General features: G+C 33.5%; 3 protein-coding genes across 7 annotated transcripts; 2 read left to right on the top strand and 1 right to left on the bottom strand.

The window, feature by feature from the left end:
* Positions 1-1,488: 1,488 nt before the first annotated feature.
* LOC113848501 lies at positions 1,489-5,481 on the top strand. Of its 3 annotated transcripts, XM_027478054.1 has the most exons (8): positions 1,489-1,538; positions 1,669-1,753; positions 1,849-1,967; positions 2,054-2,136; positions 2,898-3,019; positions 3,623-3,784; positions 4,072-4,165; positions 4,988-5,481. In XM_027478054.1, exons 2-8 carry the CDS (start codon positions 1,729-1,731, stop codon positions 5,187-5,189), a joined length of 807 nt encoding a protein of 268 aa, XP_027333855.1. In that variant the 5' UTR covers positions 1,489-1,538; positions 1,669-1,728; the 3' UTR covers positions 5,190-5,481. The 3 variants fall into 3 exon arrangements, with proteins under 3 accessions (XP_027333855.1, XP_027333853.1, XP_027333854.1); XM_027478052.1 differs by lacking the exon at positions 1,489-1,538 and having other exon boundaries at positions 1,557-1,753; XM_027478053.1 differs by lacking the exon at positions 1,489-1,538 and having other exon boundaries at positions 1,573-1,753; positions 1,837-1,967.
* Positions 5,482-6,524: 1,043 nt separating this feature from the next.
* On the top strand, positions 6,525-11,283 carry LOC113848500. The gene is made up of 8 exons (XM_027478051.1): positions 6,525-6,732; positions 7,347-7,465; positions 7,616-7,698; positions 8,309-8,430; positions 8,863-9,024; positions 10,109-10,202; positions 10,713-10,914; positions 11,029-11,283. Exons 1-7 carry the CDS (start codon positions 6,540-6,542, stop codon positions 10,912-10,914), a joined length of 975 nt encoding a protein of 324 aa, XP_027333852.1. The 5' UTR covers positions 6,525-6,539; the 3' UTR covers positions 11,029-11,283.
* A 1,160-nt stretch (positions 11,284-12,443) lies between these two features.
* Positions 12,444-17,192, bottom strand: LOC113846397 (CRM-domain containing factor CFM3, chloroplastic/mitochondrial). 3 transcript variants are annotated; one of them, XM_027474597.1, is made up of 10 exons: positions 16,334-17,170; positions 15,704-15,874; positions 15,394-15,652; positions 15,184-15,314; positions 14,124-14,474; positions 13,885-14,041; positions 13,488-13,783; positions 13,356-13,415; positions 13,168-13,260; positions 12,510-13,005 (listed from the first exon to the last, which is right to left on the bottom strand). In XM_027474597.1, exons 1-10 carry the CDS (start codon positions 17,135-17,137, stop codon positions 12,916-12,918), a joined length of 2,412 nt encoding a protein of 803 aa, XP_027330398.1. In that variant the 5' UTR covers positions 17,138-17,170; the 3' UTR covers positions 12,510-12,915. The 3 variants fall into 3 exon arrangements, 2 of the variants coding, with proteins under 2 accessions (XP_027330397.1, XP_027330398.1); XM_027474596.1 differs by having other exon boundaries at positions 12,444-13,005; positions 15,394-15,874; positions 16,334-17,192; XR_003501676.1 differs by having other exon boundaries at positions 12,509-13,005; positions 13,488-13,805; positions 15,394-15,874.
* Positions 17,193-17,513: the final 321 nt, after the last annotated feature.

The following is a 17,513-nucleotide window of genomic DNA, read 5'->3' on the forward strand; positions in this document are numbered from 1 at the left end:
CACCTCCACTGAAGGATTGGAAGGATGTGAGTTGTAGGAGCTCTTGGAAGCATTAGCTGAGATTTCATCAGTTAGCGATACCTGTCCTCTAAGTTGCGATGGCATTGACGCTTCTTTATTATGATTCTTAGGGTTTTTTTGAGAGGGTTCTATGAAAACTGCGCTCTTATGTCTCTTCCCTCCTTCATTACCTCGACTACCTTTCACAGAGCGTGCCTTCCGAAAAGATTCACGCACATTGACCCTATTTTTCTCATTTTTGGATTGAATATCCCGGATTTTTTCAAATCAATGCGTCTAATCCAAACGAGTCTGACAAATTCAATCTATCTCTTACTATTTGGACTCCCCTCTCCATATTTTCAGAAGGCTCATTCACAGTATCATAGATAGCCACCGTCGGACCCATAGCATCCACACCACCAGCCCCCAAACCCTCATCCACCAAACACCCTTTTGGTGACACTTCACCCCTAATCACAGAATCAACCAAACGACCCTTACTTCTGATATCACCTTGCAGCACACCCTCCTTCTCACTAGAATAGTTATCCAACGCTTCCAACTCCATTGAACCAACCTCAGAAGAGTCATTGTCGTCCTCAGAAGAGTTAGCCACACCTTCCTCTGTTGCGGCTAATACGTCACAAGCATGCTCTTCAAACATGACTATTGAGTAAAAACGATCATTGACTTTCACTGTAATGTTTTGCTTGATAAGCTCAGCAATAGTAGTACCTAATTGTATCCTCCCATAACTCAATCGTCGTCTTTCTGCCATGACTTGGTCTATCTGGATAAAATCACCAAGTGAAGAAACTAACTTACGGAAGAATAATTCACTCCAAGCATGCAAAGGGACCCATAACAACGTACCCAAGTCACCCTCCGCACAGCTACCATACTTGGGTGCCACTCTCGTAGATTATAGAACCATTTCTTCCATATATTTAATCTTATTGGTACAAAATTCATCATCATATGGTTTTAATATTTAATCTTATTGGTACAAAATTTACATAAATTTATTTTATTTATGTACATAATAATTTACATAAATTCTGCTTCGTGTCTAATTGTTATTTAATACATAAATTTTTCAGAGTTTTAAATTTTGTACCAATAAGATTAAATATAATCAGTCACTATTCTTTCTTTTACTCTAATTTATAACAAGAAAATAATTTTTTATTATAAAAATTTAATTTCCATTGTTATTTGAGTGTATAACTCAAATTATTGGCTCAAGACTAAACTGCACTGCAGAGGGTCGGTTCCGTTAATGTGACCATACATATTACTCCTTATATTTTACATTAGGTAATTTTTAATTAAATTATATAAAATAAAAATCGTTAAAATTAATTAACATTTTTTTAAAATAATGTTATAAATTTAATTATATTATCAATAATAAGTACTTCATAAAAATTATAAAAAATTTGGAAACATTAGAATGATAAGAGGGAGTAACACATTGTTCCTATGCTGAGTGAGAATTGAGAAGCAGACAAGTAGAGACAAACACAAGGTAGCGGGTAAGTAACTGTAAGGGAACTCAACGCTTTCCTAATGGAAACCCTTTGGCCAAAAAATGCTTCTTCGATTTTCTCTAATTCATCACTTTCTATTACGCTTTCTTCATTGTCTAAATTTTCCCATTACCAGGTTCGCGTTTCCATACCACCCAATCGCACACGCAGAACCAGAAGAGCCTTCAATTTGAGCATGGCTTCGGCTGCACACACCCCAGGTGATATATGTTGCGTTTTTCGTTGCAAAATTGAATTTGTAATAAATTTAAAAAAAATGAAACTGATACATTTGATCTTTTAATTACCCTTTTAGCCATTGAGCAACAGAGAGTTACAATACCCAACAAGCACGGTGAAAAACTAGTGGGTCTATTGCACGAATCTGGAAGCAGGGAGATTGTAATCTTGTGCCACGGTTTTCGCTCCTCAAAAGTTGGTTTCTTTAATATGATGTTAAGCTTTTATGCATACCCCTTTTGCCCCAATTAGTTTCATTGCTTTGGTTTTCTTATCTTCAGGAAGCCAATGCCTTGGTGAATCTTTCTGCTGCATTGGGAAATGCCAGAATCAGTTCCTTTCGCTTTGACTTTTCTGGCAATGGGTAGGTTTAATGCTAGTACGAACCAAACCCACGAGTTCTAAGGATTTTATTGTATATACTTCCTCGTGATTGAAATATGCAAGTGGCTTTATTTGTTAATGCAAGTGTTGTGAAACTGGATTTGCGAATGAAAAGAGAAAAAAAGTGGCCTTGTTAAGGTTTGGATTGCTTGAAAGAATGTGTTTGATAAAAATACCAATATTTGAAAACATTAAGCTTGGGTCCAATTGAAAAAAAAAGGAATATTTAGAGTTAGATTAGATGAATAATAGGTAAGGATGCCACATTTTAAGAGTTGGAGGTTGGTATCTCTGTATGATATAATTCAAGGACAATACAACCATTAAAATTAAAATCATATTGGGGCTATTCAACAATGTAACGGCGGTCTTTGTAACAAACACAGCCCCAAAGAGATCGTTGGTGCAAGCTGCTTAACGATAGTTCATTTACAGTAAACTTGGACATTACCGATATACTATAGGATATGAATTTTTCCAACAAAGAGATTTGTAGGTAAACTAAACAGACATGACCGGACAGTTATTATCACTGCCTGCAGGGTTAATCTTCATTCTTCAATACCTTTTAAACATACATGTTTCTGGTCCTATGATCTCATGGAGCAATAGGTTGTAAAATTGGTTGGTACTTTCTACATTTACACTGTTATGTGGACTAAAATTTCTGCGAGCTGCTCTTGATCACAGTCTTGTTTCACTCTATGTGCCCTTAATTTAGCTGTTCAATATTCCTTCTAGGGAAAGTGATGGTTCATTTCAGTATGGTTACTATTGGAGGGAGGCTGAAGATTTACATTCTGTAACTCAACATTTCCATGAATCAAACCGTATAGTTAGTGCAATTGTTGGGCACAGTAAAGGTATTTTAACTTGTTCTCCTCATCTGCAAGTATTTCCCCCAACAAGAAGAGATTGTGAAATACGTGTCAAGATAGCGTTTAGGATATAGATGCTGATTTGAATAACTATTCATCAATTATGCCCCATTATATAACTGATGATGTTATGAGACTGTTTAATCTAATTAATTTCCTATTGACCTGGTTGTAAAGATAGAAGCCTAGAATGATGCAGTGTGAAGTGAGTTATGTTCTTCTTGACATAGAACCAGGATAATAACTGGCTGAATCTTTTATTTGAGCTTAAGAAATATATTGAAATAGATTTAGCTATATTCTGAGCTGCTTGGCAAAATCCGGCTAAAGAGGAACTTGGTGAGTATTTTTCATTTGAACTAGTATTGAGAATTAGTATTATAGAAACATAGGTATTACCTGTTATATTTCTTAACATGGGATTTTGTAGGAATAGTTAAGATTGATGACCGTTCCTACACTCCCACACTTTATGGACACTACTAGTGCTGCTTTGACCAATACATCTCAAATTACTTCTCTCAGTTTGTTTTTCAATTTTGCATGCATAATTGAACTATTATTAATTGTTGCCGCATCTTGATGTAGGAGGAGGTGTGGTGCTTCTTTATGGTTCTAAATATCATGACGTTAAAACAGTTGTCAACCTATCTGGACGCTATGATCTGAAGGCAGGAATTGAAGAACGCCTGGGAAAAGATTATATGGAAAGAATTAGGAAGGATGGTTTCATTGATGTGAAGAGGTCAGGTAACCTATCATTTACACTACAATACTTTGATTTTGCCACATTTCATTCTCTTAAATTGATAACAAAATAAACACAAAAAGAAAGGAGAAAGAGGAAAGGTAAAAGAGGCGGAAATGAAAAAACTAGGCAATAATTATTAACAATTGTCTTCAATACTTGAAAATTGGTTAGCAGTCATCTTAGTTAATCTGGCTTATGACATGGTATTCTCTGTTTCAGTCTGTCTAACATAGGCACACACTTATTTTACTATTATATGACCATTTGGGGGCATCTTCTGTTACAGGAAAATTTGAGTACCGTGTGACTGTTGAAAGTTTGATGGATCGCTTAGATACAAATATGCATGAAGCATGCCTTCAGATTGATAAAGATTGCAGGTTACGGAAATTTTTTTTCATCCCTTTTGATTTTGCCTTTTGCATCCTTTTGTTGATAAAGTTGTGAAAATTACAGTTACTATAAAAAGTTTTATAATGCAGAAGCAATGAAATATATGATATGTTCTTATCTCCTTCTCTAACTTTCTCGTACTCTATATAAAGGATTAATAATATATACCCATTTTTTTAGAGTTTTAACTTTGTCCTAGGGAGAATTGAGAAGAAATATTAAATAAAATTTTATAACTAGTTTTTCCTTCATTACATTTGTTGGAAGGAACATAAATAGTATTTAGATTCATTGTATAGGCTAACCAAATCATGTCATTGCAGTAATCGTATCTGTGATATCCTATTTATTACTTTTTGTCTATTTAATTATGCTCTGTTGTGTTGTGTAAATACGTCACTTTCATCAAATGTCTCGCACATTCCTTTCTAACATGGTATGAGACTCTCATTAAGAGGCATCCCTATTTATTTTTAACTTTTTTGAAAACTTATAAACTGAGGAAGAGGAAATTTGCCATATTAAATATCTAGTCTTGAATCTTGATCATTTAAATTGAAATTGTTTGGTTTCAAATTTCAATTATGATGTACTCTAATCAAATGGGAAAATCATTTTAGTATGCAAATTTGTGTACAATATTAAATTTAGGAGCACATTATGTAAAAATACAGGATAGTATTTTGAGTATTGGTAGTCTATTCGAGTCACAGATGATGAAGGCAAGAAGGTGGTACTGCAAAAAACATTATTAGTAAAGCTATGAATGTAATAGAAGTGCTAATCTCAAATCACATAATGGCTGACAGGGTGCTTACAGTTCATGGTTCTTCGGATGCAATTGTCCCCGTTGAAGATGCACACGGGTTTGCCAAGATTATACCAAATCACAAGTTACATATCATAGAAGGAGCTGACCATTCATTCACTAATCATCAAGATGAATTAGCCTCTGTTGTTGTGAACTTCATAAAGGAATCCTTGCACCAGGATAGGGGTACATCTAGCTAGGTGCTAGCAGCATCTGAACATTACATTTTTTTATGGACATTCGTTTTTCTAATGATATAAAATTGCGGTAGATCTTGCAGTTTAGAGCCAGTTGAATTTGATGCTCTTTACAAATTTTCTCTCATGGATGAACCTCATGTTTGAGCTCTTTTAGATTTTGCATGTTAAAATAGTGAATCTTGCATCAGGGTTGATCTGCAGGTGATATTTATCTCTGATTAGATGGTAAGTTATTTTGACACTAACAATTATGACGTTGCAAAACGTTACCTCATGGTATTGGTAGCATATTGTGGGCAGGGCAAAATCCTAAGAGGTTTTAGTCCCATAATTTGAAAGTTGTGGGGACACTTTATTACAAATAAATAATAAAACATGCTTGGGCTTCTTGTTTGTGTTTTTTCTTTTTCAAATGATGAAAGCATTTGTTAAATTGATTCTGAGATTATCGGTTGCAGAGGCTGTATAAAGCATGAATCTAAAACACTGTAGACAATTTTTCACTATCGTGAAGGGCAGATTACAATTCCAAACTAAAAATAGATTTGGAATTAGTAACGTTAAAGCTAGTTCCGGTTACTTGCATAAATTTCATTCAAATATTAGTGTGCTTTCACAATTTGAGAGATTTTCAAATTAAAGAGTGAGAGAAGGAAGAACCACGATTTTTGTTAAATGAAAATGAAAAAAGATTAACTTCGAACATAGTGTTTTTTTTGGAGAACTGATTTTTAAAATTGTAGTTACAAATTGTTTTCTAATACATTAGCTTTTGTATTTAATGTTGAAAAAATTATTAAAAATGTTATAAGATGATATAACATTACTTGTAAAGAAATATATTCTCATTTAAAATTTTTATGACCTTACTAGCAATAGCATCTAGGGTCCAAGCTAACATATAGTAAGCTAAAATATTATACAATAAATATACCAATATATTATATATTTTTAACAGTATTTTATTATATTTTTCTTCGTCCCTCGTCTTTGATCTTTCTCTCTTATTCTTAACTCTACGGTATATACAACGTCTATAACACTCATTTTTATATAGTTAATGTTTTTTCTGTGTGCTGCACGAATGTTATTAAACTAAATAAAAATTTTAAATGAATTATAAAATTTTATTATTAAATAAAATAAAAAAATTAAAATTTTGAGTTAATATTAAGTTAAAAAAATAAATACATGACATAAAGTAAATAATTTGGAAGGATTAAAAAATGACTAATTTTAAAAATACTTATTTAAGAATGCTCTTTAAAATATTTTGATAAAAATAAAAATAAAATTGAAAATTCATTGGTTGTTTTCCATATAACAAATTGTATCATAGTGTGATGAGATATGATGAAAGCAGCAGTGTTAAGGAGTTTTGTGGCACTTGCAACTGGTGTTCATAATCATCATCATCACTCTTTGGAATTTAGAAAGCTTTCACAGCCTATAGTTTCTGATTTTTGTCGCAACTCAGTTCGCATTTCCATCTCTCCCACATCCTTCAACTTGAAGATGGCTCAAGATTCTGCACAAAATCCCCGTGAGTTGCTTTTGATATGCAAGCTATGAGATTGATGACATCACTAACTACCCATCATCATTAGGTAGCAAAGGCTTCACCTTTAAGTGCTTGAAACTGCTTCCATGTGGTTTATGTTGAAGCTACTGATTCAATTCGCTGTAAAATTTCCAGAAATGGTTGTTAAGTAGCAAAAGTTCGACCTAATTAAAACTCGCTGGTCCAAGTGCTATAAATTTGTTGATGAGTTCTATGTATTTGTGTGACACTGGACAGAAGACTCAGATCATGTTTTGGTTTGCAAGTTACCTGGAATTGGAATGTAAATTTACTTGTTAAGTTAGCAGTTTCTAGACAGAATAGTATGTTATTTGAGAAGTTCCACTGTTTATGTTCAAAGTTTTTGGGTTGTCTTCAACTCTTCAAAAACTCCTTTTTACATAAATAACGAGAAAACGCATTTTATCTAAGCAACTAAGCTGTGGGTTGTCCGAAACAACACCACCTTACATGCTTTGTGATATTTGAAAAGCATGATGTAATGATGCTGTGTATTTCTTTAACCTATGTTGCATTTTCAATATTCAATCAATTTCAAAGAAATTGACTCAAACTTGCTGAATTATTTTTTTCAGCTTTTCAGCAACAGAAAGTCATAATAAGCAACAAGCATGGCAATAAACTAGTGGGCATATTACATGAATCTGGAACCGAGGAGATTGTTATTCTGTGCCATGGTCTTGGAGCCTCGAAGGTTACTTTTCCTGAATTATAAATCATGAACCCATTATTTTTACTTTTATGATACAAATGTTGTTAGAAATTAATGACATCTGATCCCATAGACAAAGAAATACCTTGATTCAATTATTCTCATTGTTTAATTATATTTCCCCATCTCCAGGAAGACAACATCATGACAAAACTTGCTTCTGCGCTAGAGAATGCAGGAATCAGTTCTTTTCGCTTTGACTTCACCGGAAATGGGTAGGTATCTTTGAATTAGTGGACAAACTCTGAACATATATATGCTTGTCATCTTGACCTTCAAAATGTGAAACCAACTCTACTTTTATTATTAATATTGATTTTTAGATTCCTAACTATGCTGAAAATGTAAGTTAAAAGCCCTAGTGGAATTATTTTGCGAGCAAGATGTTTGAAGAAGCAGATGCCAGATGCTTTTATGTTCAAACGTTGATTAATAGTGTGTTATGCATTGCCACTGAACATTATGTTAATTATTTCACTTATTGTTGGAACATATATGTATTAATTCTCAAGATCCAAGATCCAAGTTAAAATTTTCTACCAGAAAATAACACATTAGAAGTCAATGGCAATATATATTTTTTGCAAAACTAGAGTTTTAATTGACAAGGGAATGTAGACACATTGTGCTTTTAACAAAGTAATTATTTCCTTTCACAATAGAAAAGTTAAAACATCTGAGATGGGATTTTTTGTCCTAGTGATAGAAGTAATGGATCACCACTAGCTCCTCCATTTATGCCATGTTCTATAAAACTTCTGCTATCTAATCTTGACTTATTGTTCAGCTGTTTCATTTTGATTTATTGTTGAATTTTACTTCTAGGGAAAGTGAAGGTTCATTTGAGTTTGCTCACTACTGGAGGGAGGTTGATGATCTACATGCTGTAGCTCAACACTTTCATGAAGCAAATCGTTCAGTTATTGCAATTGTTGGGCACAGTAAAGGTTTGTTGTATTACAGTGATACCATAATCCTACAGATAAGAAGAGGTGGGGGGGAGGGGTGTGGTGTTACTGAATTGTGTTCATTTTTTTTTTCTAATAGCAGATGATAAATAATTTCTGGTCAACAATGATCTGCCTGTAAGGCATAAATCTTGAATGAAGTGATATACTGAGAACAGCGCCATTTCTAACATAAAACAATAATTTTGCTTATAGATGGTTACCCACTGAAACTAAGCATGTACTTAGTCTGAACTCTGAATAAAATTTCTTTTGCTTAATCTACTGAGGGTGTCAGCAGAAGTACTAAAATGACAACATAGTCATTTTTACCTCTGTCTGTTGTCCTGTGTACGGTTTTAATAATAATAATACCTGGTAAACATAAAGATGATTATGTGAAATTTTATCACTTGCTGTATCTTGATGCAGGAGGTGGGGTGGTACTTCTTTATGCTTCTAAATATCATGACATTAAGACAGTTGTCAACTTATCTGGACGCTATGATATGAAGGCAGGACTTGAAGAACGCTTTGGAAAAGATTACATGGAAAGAATTAGGAAGGATGGTTTCATTGATGTGAAGAGTTCAGGTAACCTGTCACTTAATCACACATTAATATGCCGACCTAGATCTACACTCTTGTGAGTAATAACTTTAATGCTTATATACCTAAATACCAATACCTGGATTCATTACTTGCATTTTAGTTAAACTTGTCTTGTTTTTTAGTTACAAATATATGTTGTTTTTTTTTTTTGGACAAACTAGTAAAATAAGAATACTATTTTAAAATCAATATTAACTATGAAATATCAATAAAATATAAAGTATTAATTAAAAGTGCATCATGTCTAAATTAAAAGAAAATCAAAGCTCTTTTAAATCCTCCTAATTATAAAATATAACAAATATGCAATGATATATAGATATAGGTATGTGGCGGATTGGTACTTGTATGTGCAACCTGTATCCGTTCAAGCAATTTTTGCAAGTAGTTATGAGCCCGTTTGTTTCAACTTTAAAAAAAAAATTAGGATATATAAAACATGATTTATTTTTGGAGATTTTATAAAAATTAAAAGTGAATTTTTTTTTTTGTGATTATAAAAGTACTTTTTATTTTAATGGATAGTTATAATTTTAGCTTTTTTCTAAAAGCTATTCAGAACAATTTCTCTTAAAAGTTAAAACCAGATTATTTTTAGTTTCTGATTTTTATAATCTTAACCAAACAATCTAAAAAGTTATTATTATTTTAATAAAAATGCTTTTCTTTTTATAAAATAATAATCTTAAACAAATGGGCTCTATATAGGCTTGGACTAAGACCCATTTGATGATAAGGATCTTACTTCTTACAGGTCAGTTTTTGGGCATTGACTTTAGTCCAAATGTTATCCCAAATATAAGAACAAAGTTCTTGCTGCAGTATTTTTGTTTTGCCACAGTTCATCCTCTTAAATGTTTGATAACAAAACAAACCCTAAAAGGAAAAGGAAAAATGAAAATCCGAGCAATAATTATTAATAGTTGTCTTCAATACTTGAAAATTGGTAGGCAGCTGTCATAGGTTATCTGGCACATAACATGGCATTCTCTGTTTCTGTCTGTCTAGCATAGGCATGCACTTTTTATATTATTATGTAACCATTTTAGGACATCTACTGTTGCAGGAAGTTTTGATTACCGTGTGACTATGGAAAGTTTGATGGACCGCTTTAATACAAACATGCATGAAGCATGCCTTCAGATTGATAAAGAATGCAGGTGAGGAAAGTTTTTGTCTCTTTTGCTTCACCCTTTTGTATGTATAGAGTTTACAGAGTTTCTCTGAACAGTTTTATAGAACTAAGGATAATTTTATGTTTTTATTTCTCTCTCTAGATGTATGTTTATCATGTATACATAAAGGACCATTTTAAAAAAGATAAATAAACTCTTAGATGTAGTTTTTTCTTCTTTACATTTGTTGGAATGTGTGTAAATAATGTCTAGATTCATTTTATAGGATAACCAATTCATGTTATTACAGTAATTAGGATATGTATGATCTTTGATTCATTGTATTTATTAAATATTTTTCTTTGTTATTTTTTGTTTATATAATTTAGCTCCACTATTTAGTTTAAAGATGTGAATTTCATCACATGTCCCTTGTTTTCTCTTCTCTTAAATGGTATGACAAGAGGCATCCCTATTTATCAACTTTTTATAAATTATAATGAAATGAGTGGAGGAAGTTTGCTATATTAAATATCTACTCTTGATATTTGCCAGGGTCCTTACAGTTCATGGTTCTTCAGACACTGTTATCCCTGTTGAAGATGCATCTGAGTTTGCCAAGATTATACCTGACCACAAGCTACATATCATAGAAGGAGCCGATCACTCATACACTAATCATCAAGATGAATTAGCCTCTGTCGTTGTGAACTTCATAAAGGAATGCTTGCACCAGGATAAGGGTACATCTAGCTAGGTATTTGTTTTTACTAGAGGCGTTTGAACTAATGTTTTTTCGTTGAACATCCACTTTTCTTATGATAAAATTGTGGTAGATCTTGAAGTTTCGAGCTTATTGAATTTGCTACAGGTGATAAAATTTCTCTTATGGATGAACCTGCTTATGATGTTCTACGTTCTACAGCATGTTTGAGCTCTTCTAGTTTTTGTTTATTAAATGAGTGAATCTTGATCAAGTTGAAAATAATGGCTAGAGTAATATCTGCCAGTGTTATTTGCCTCAAGATCTGTACAAAATTCTTTTAACATTATGAATTATGAGTATGACAGACGGCTCTCTCATGGTAGAAAATTGTGGCCAAGGGAAAAGCTGAAAAAATTAGTGATTAATTTTACAAAATAAGTTAAACCAAACATATATTTAGGGCCATTTTGAGTGAATAAGTCCTCAGAATAATATGAAAAATGAATAAAACTTCTTTGTTCAAAATAATTTATCTGTTTAAATTTTAAAGATGTTAAATGAAATTTTTTTAAAAAAATAAAAAAGTATAAGCTTGTTTTAATTTATGAGAATAGTTTGATTTATTTTACTACTTAATTTTGTATTTTTATAAATATTTATTGAAAAATTTATCTAAATTAAACCTTAATCTCTTGTTTAAAGTGGTTTGAAGGGTATGATCGTATGGGATTAATTCATTATTATTGGAAGAAAATGGTTAGAACACCTTGTATTACTATGCGTTTGGATTTGATAATTTTGGTTGATCATTTGACAAAAGCTATAAAGAAACATCATTCAATCTTGTTTGGTAACTTTTAGAAAACCAACAAATAATATTTCATGAATTCTTTTTACAAAAGAAACAATTTATTTTAGATAATCAGAATTTTAAAACTTATGATTAAAATTTTTATTTATTTTTATTCTTATAATTAATTATTTTAAATGTATAACTATTACACATGATTTCATATCAGTTTTTGTAATTTTACTCTATAAAAAACATCTAAATACTATAAATTATTTTAATATTTTTCAGCTAACATTTAAGTACAACTTATTTTATGTGACTAATTATCACACTAATTCATTGAAAAATTAAATATTAAAACATTGTTCCAGCTAATCTAATCACGTAATCTTAAACAATAAGGATAGTTATCATGAGGTAAAAAAAGGATGAGGATTCGGGGCCTCGTAGTTGCGTAAACCATGACCATTCAATGGATCCCCGTATGAACTTTCGGCGGATTCAATGATCCTCCTACCCTAACGGTCGTAATTAGTCACGATATTTTTCTTATATTTTATTAACGACTGTTACAGTAAGAATGATAAAAAGAAAAAGAAGATTAGGTAAAAGGCATTAAGTAAAGTGGGAAAATTATACTAGGTGTGGTAGCAACCAATCTTAATGATCATGGTTGAAAATTATATTTGAAAAAATCAGAATCATCCATGTAATATTAGTTCGTCCATAGAGACTTCCAAGTTTGATACTGGAAGAAAAGAGAAGAATACAAAGAATAAAAATATCGAAAACGACTTAAAATGATTAATAGTTAACGCTGAAAATCATACCTTTTGACACACATTATTTAGTGCAATATGAACATGTTATGTAAGGACAGCAGTTATCACAACATACCTCGCAAGGGATAGTATTAAGCATTTATCCAACTGAATTAATCAGTTGTCAATTGATGCAATTGACATTCATACAACTGAGGTAACCAGTTCACATGTTATAGGTAGCCTACCCCTTCGAGGTATGATAAAATTCCCCTACCATAAATGGTGCTCACGAGAAAAAAAAAAAAACAAAAAAATATCTCTTTTCTGCTCCCCTACAATCTTGAAAAATTTTAGTGTGGGATGCATAACAGGCATTGCTCAAGTGATTGTGATATCATCTTTCCTCCATCAGTTGCAAGTTTCAGTACTTTCACCTTTTTCTTCATTTCTCGTCACTCACAATGTTCAAAGTCTGCAACTATTGCAATTACATTGCTAGTATACCAGGTCATGTAGATTGTTTTGGTGTTTCGCATCCTCATCATCATTGTCATCTTCCTCAAAATAAATCTCACTCCCTTCATTCTAGTTCACCAAAGAAAATAATGGAGCAAAAGAATTAGAGCACAAAGAAGATTAACAATCACTTCTTGTAAGTACTTCTAAAATTGCTATTACATATTATTGGCAAAGTTACCACTTAAATTGCAAGCATTCGGTAAATGTTTACGGAAAGAAAGTGTTTACCTCTTCCAAGTCATCTTCAGAAGTAACAAGATTATCCAGGGTTGAGTATAGAGTTTTTTCACCATCAATTTCCTTTCCATTCATCATATCCTCCTGAAATCAGTAACAAAAACTTAAGAAGGAACTTATAAAATAAACTATTAAAAATAATTAAAGCAGAATCATATAAAAGTGAAAAAACATCATACCAGCTCAGATTTCAGTAACTCAATTCTCTCCTCTAAGTCTGAGATATGATGTTTTAGTGCCTGGAAAAATAACTTCATGAGATGAATGATCAAGTAAAGATCTGAGTTTACCATAAGTCATTGCTTTATTACCTCTCGTCTTTGAAGCTCAGTAGATCGAGCCAATGCCTGTCTTCGTGTTAACAAGTTTTTGGGTCTCAGAACATGCGGACGGAAATAGTTCTTCCCACGATAAACAATAATTGTATAGTGGCCTCTGGTATCCTTATCTACAGACACTAGCACCCCACCACTCTCAGCTTCCAAAGATATTGCGATATGCTTTACTTGGGCCACGTTTTTCCCTCTTACAATTATCTTTACCAACTCACGATATTTCCAGTGTAGGTGCATGTTTTCTATGGTGCCAGCATAAACATCTCGCCTCCCTGAAATAAAAATTTTATGCTTCTAACATTTATTGTGTATTACCCTATACTAATAAAACAGCCATTCATTAAGCTATCATAACATTGTTCGTACTTCTTACCTAGAAAAAAGTATGGCTTCATACTCAGACCAATCTTCCTAAATAAAAATCTCTCTTCATCAGTTAATGTTTCCAAATCAGTAGGAATGTCAGCTGGGTCCAGATCACGCTGCACTTTTGCCAGAGCCTTCTCAGCTTTCTTGAACTTTGCTTTTGCCTATTATTACTATCAGAAGTTAGATGCAGTAACGGCAGATAATTTTTGGGAAGTTATTTCACTTGATTCATTCATGACTTACCAGAGCAAGTCTCTTCTCATGGTTTTTTATTAAAAGAGAAAGTTTATTCAAGGCAGAATCTCTCATCATGTTCTCAATATCCTGTTTACTTGTTTGGTGTCCCCAGTTGGTGGTTGCTGCCCTAGTCTCAGCAAGGGTGCCAGCAAATAATGGTACTCGAGATGCTTCATTATTTGATACAGTACTAGATGAAGCTATTTGTCTTGCTTTCTCTTCCTCTTCTTGTTGGAGGAGGGTCAGTTTCTGTCTCTCAGTCAGTGTATTGATGACAACAGGAGGCAAGAAGTCATTGCCCCTGTAAAATACAATATATTCCTTATTTCTAGAAAGTAGAGTTCCCCCAGTCAATTCCTGCATTCATTAAATGCAACCGCCATAAGTCTGAAGAAAGGAATAATTTACTCACTTTAATATGCCACCGGAAAAACTAGGAACCATAACAGCTGTCAAAGTTTACAAGTATCAAGTGCTAAGCATTAACTACAAAATGCAGACACATGGTGCTTTTCTTGTTTTATAGATTTCACCTAATATTTTCAACTGATAATCCCAATTGAGGGAAATTTAACAAACTTATCTATCTTATGGTACAGAAATTGGTTATTTGTCTGGGAAAGATATCATGGTAAATAACAATTAGTGAATTATTTAGACAACTCATCTGTACCTGAAATTTTCTATTAACTGACTAGTTGGATGGCTAGTCACTCTGGCAATTCCCTAAAACTTTAAACTCAGTTGTTGCTATAGCAAAGATAACTAATCTTTCCTATATCAGGAGGAAATTAGTGAAATACAAATATGCTTTGTGAGACAGGACTCATTTTGATTGATTATTCTTCCTTTATGCGTACTCTTTAATCAATGCATTAGACAAAAAATTAATGGGTTTAGAACCACAATCATCCCCAATATATTCATTTATAAGATATGAAAATTTCATTAGACTCAAAGGCCAAGCAGATGGGTAGATTTATATACTCTCTTTAGCACAATAAAATTTCACTTCAATTAAATTTAGTAGTGTGTCAAAATTTCCAGCTCTGTTTATGAGAAATACCCTGAGTTCTTCAGCCATCCTGTCATTGCATGTATGGGGGACACCTCGTTTGATGGCAATTTTTGCAATAGCACTCGTTTCCCACAGCTTCACCATAGCACTTGCCAGACCTTGCAACTCTCTGTTTCTGCCTGCAGTAGTAAAAAAGTAGTATCCATTGGAAAGAGATGCTTGCAAGACATGAATGTAACTAGGTAGATATTTGCATACCAAGGGCAAAGTGTGGAGCCGTTATTCTTGCAAGCCTACGGAATTTAGTCATATCCTTGTTGCTTAAACAATGCCTTATCCCATAAGGAAGAAGTCGGAATGGGGTTTTATATCCTGGAACTACAGCAGGTAATAAGTCTGCATCAACGGGCAATGGTTCACGGCCTGTCCAATCTTTGAATCGTGGGCCCAAATCATCTAACAAATGGTTGAGGTCGCACAATTCCATTAATTCTTTTTCAGTCATGTCCTTCAAATACTCAACAGAGTTTCCAAGAAATGATTCAGTAGTTCCAACTATTTCATGCACACCTGCTTGATCATCACTTCCACTTCCAACATCAACTGAGTGGTGCACAACATTCTCCTTAGTATGATTCATCTTTGTATACAATTCTACACAGGGAAGCTTGTAGGTCATTCCTCGATATAACACTATGGAACTGCCCGATCGCCATATCACTATACCTCCAGTTTTGCTCTGACTAAGCATGAAGAAAATATTGTGAACAAAAAAACTCAAGCAGTTCAAAAGTTGCACAAGATAAAAGCAAGTCACAAGCAATCACAACTTGAATTGCATCTTTAAACTTAGATCTTGATGCGAGGGTGCACAGACACCTCAAAATAGTAAATGTGTTGTGTCGGATACTGAGATTTTCTACACTCCATGCTGCATTTTACAATTTCATTACAAATAGGAATGATAAGATAACTAAATAAATCATATCAATTTATTGTGTCTACAATGACTCAAGCCCATTTTTAAACCATTGATTTTCTATTTTAAATTAACTTTATATGTTGTATTATAGCCGTGTGATGCCTATGATATTTAAAATCTGTGATATCTCCATGTCTTTGTGCATGTTTTCAAGCAAATAAAGACTTATTATCCAAAGCATAGATAACTAAAGGAAGAGTAGACAGACAGAGAGACCTCTAGAATTTGATGAGCCCTTTTCATGTTAGCAGAGAGCGGAGTATCAAACTTGAACTTGACAACTTCACTATTTCTCCACTTTTCGTGAACGGAAGCTACCAATTCTTGCGTAATGCCTCTCACTCCAACCTCGAATCTTTCCATCATCCTCAACGCAACATTTCTGAGCCTCCGCAACTCATGTCCAGGAATCACCCTCTCCGCTAACTCCGTGTTGCTTCTTCTCACTTTCCTCTCCCCATTCATTCTTCCTGATTCACTCGCCATTCCCTCTCTTTCTTCAGTAACAGAACTGCGAAAGCTGTTCTGTAACGCTTTACCTTTGCCATTGACGTTGTCCTCCTCGTCCTCGGAAGCATCGGATTCAGTATCTGACTGTGGAGTGCTGGGGTTTATTGCCTGAGACCAAGGAGATAAACGCTTCGGAAATTGAAAATCCACAGCTGAAAGCTTCTTTTGAGCCTGCTCACACTCTTCTTCTTCTTCTTCTTTGAGTGCTGTTTTTTGTTCCTCCTCGTCGTGCTGTGGTTCTTGCCATGGGAATTTTTCTCTTTGGGAAGCTAATTTGAGGGACCATTTATCTCGAATTTGATGAAAGAAGCTTGGTCTGGGAGCGTGCTTCTTTTTCTTCTTTGCTACCTTCACTTCTTCAGTGTCAACTTGAGTTGTTTGGTTGGAACAAGAAACTCGGAATTTGAGCGAAGCGTGGCTTTGGGGTTTGATAACTGGAAAATGCAGAGAAGAGGAACGACACGGTGTGGAAGAAGAAGAGTAATTCAGCGGTATTGCTTGGAGCGCCATCGCATTATTATCATTATCAAAAGCATAAAATCTACTTCTCCACTTTCACACACTCAGAGGACCTATGTTTTGCCTTCACAAAACATAGCCCTCTTGGCCCAACCACCCATGTAAAGCCCAACAAAATAGCCCATAGTAAAATGGGCCAGCCTTACCCCATTCTTGTCAGCAAGGACTGAAAAGATAGTAATAAAAACCCTTTTGCTATTGTTGACCAAAAATAAGAGAATTTTTTGCTATTGACCAAAAAGAAGAAAAAAAAAAGAATTTTTACTAAGCTTGGAATGTAGCTCATGTGATACCATGTAGATCAACTGTAGTAAAATGTTCCAGCTTAATCTGTGACCTTAAATTTGAGTCCTAATAAATATTGTTT

Source organism: Abrus precatorius, unplaced genomic scaffold, assembly GCF_003935025.1.
Source record: "Abrus precatorius isolate BTA unplaced genomic scaffold, Abrus_2018 Scaffold8, whole genome shotgun sequence".
In the NCBI taxonomy this organism is placed as follows: Eukaryota; Viridiplantae; Streptophyta; class Magnoliopsida; order Fabales; family Fabaceae; genus Abrus; species Abrus precatorius.

Bases quoted from the DNA above. Each gene is read 5' to 3' on its own strand.
- LOC113848501 (XM_027478053.1), top strand. From the start codon at position 1,573: ATGGAAACCCTTTGGCCAAAAAATGCTTCTTCGATTTTCTCTAATTCA. The intron at 3,785-4,071 runs GTAACCTATCAT...CTTCTGTTACAG, and splicing joins CATTGATGTGAAGAGGTCAG to GAAAATTTGAGTACCGTGTG. The intron at 4,166-4,987 runs GTTACGGAAATT...AATGGCTGACAG, and splicing joins CAGATTGATAAAGATTGCAG to GGTGCTTACAGTTCATGGTT.
- LOC113848500 (XM_027478051.1), top strand. From the start codon at position 6,540: ATGATGAAAGCAGCAGTGTTAAGGAGTTTTGTGGCACTTGCAACTGGT. The intron at 7,699-8,308 runs GTAGGTATCTTT...TTTTACTTCTAG, and splicing joins TTTGACTTCACCGGAAATGG to GGAAAGTGAAGGTTCATTTG. The intron at 10,203-10,712 runs GTGAGGAAAGTT...GATATTTGCCAG, and splicing joins CAGATTGATAAAGAATGCAG to GGTCCTTACAGTTCATGGTT.
- LOC113846397 (XM_027474596.1), bottom strand. From the start codon at position 17,137: ATGGCGCTCCAAGCAATACCGCTGAATTACTCTTCTTCTTCCACACCG. The intron at 14,475-15,183 runs GTATTTCTCATA...TAATGAATGCAG, and splicing joins GGATGGCTGAAGAACTCAGG to GAATTGACTGGGGGAACTCT. The intron at 13,006-13,167 runs GTAAACACTTTC...TTGGTGAACTAG, and splicing joins CTGAAGATGACTTGGAAGAG to AATGAAGGGAGTGAGATTTA.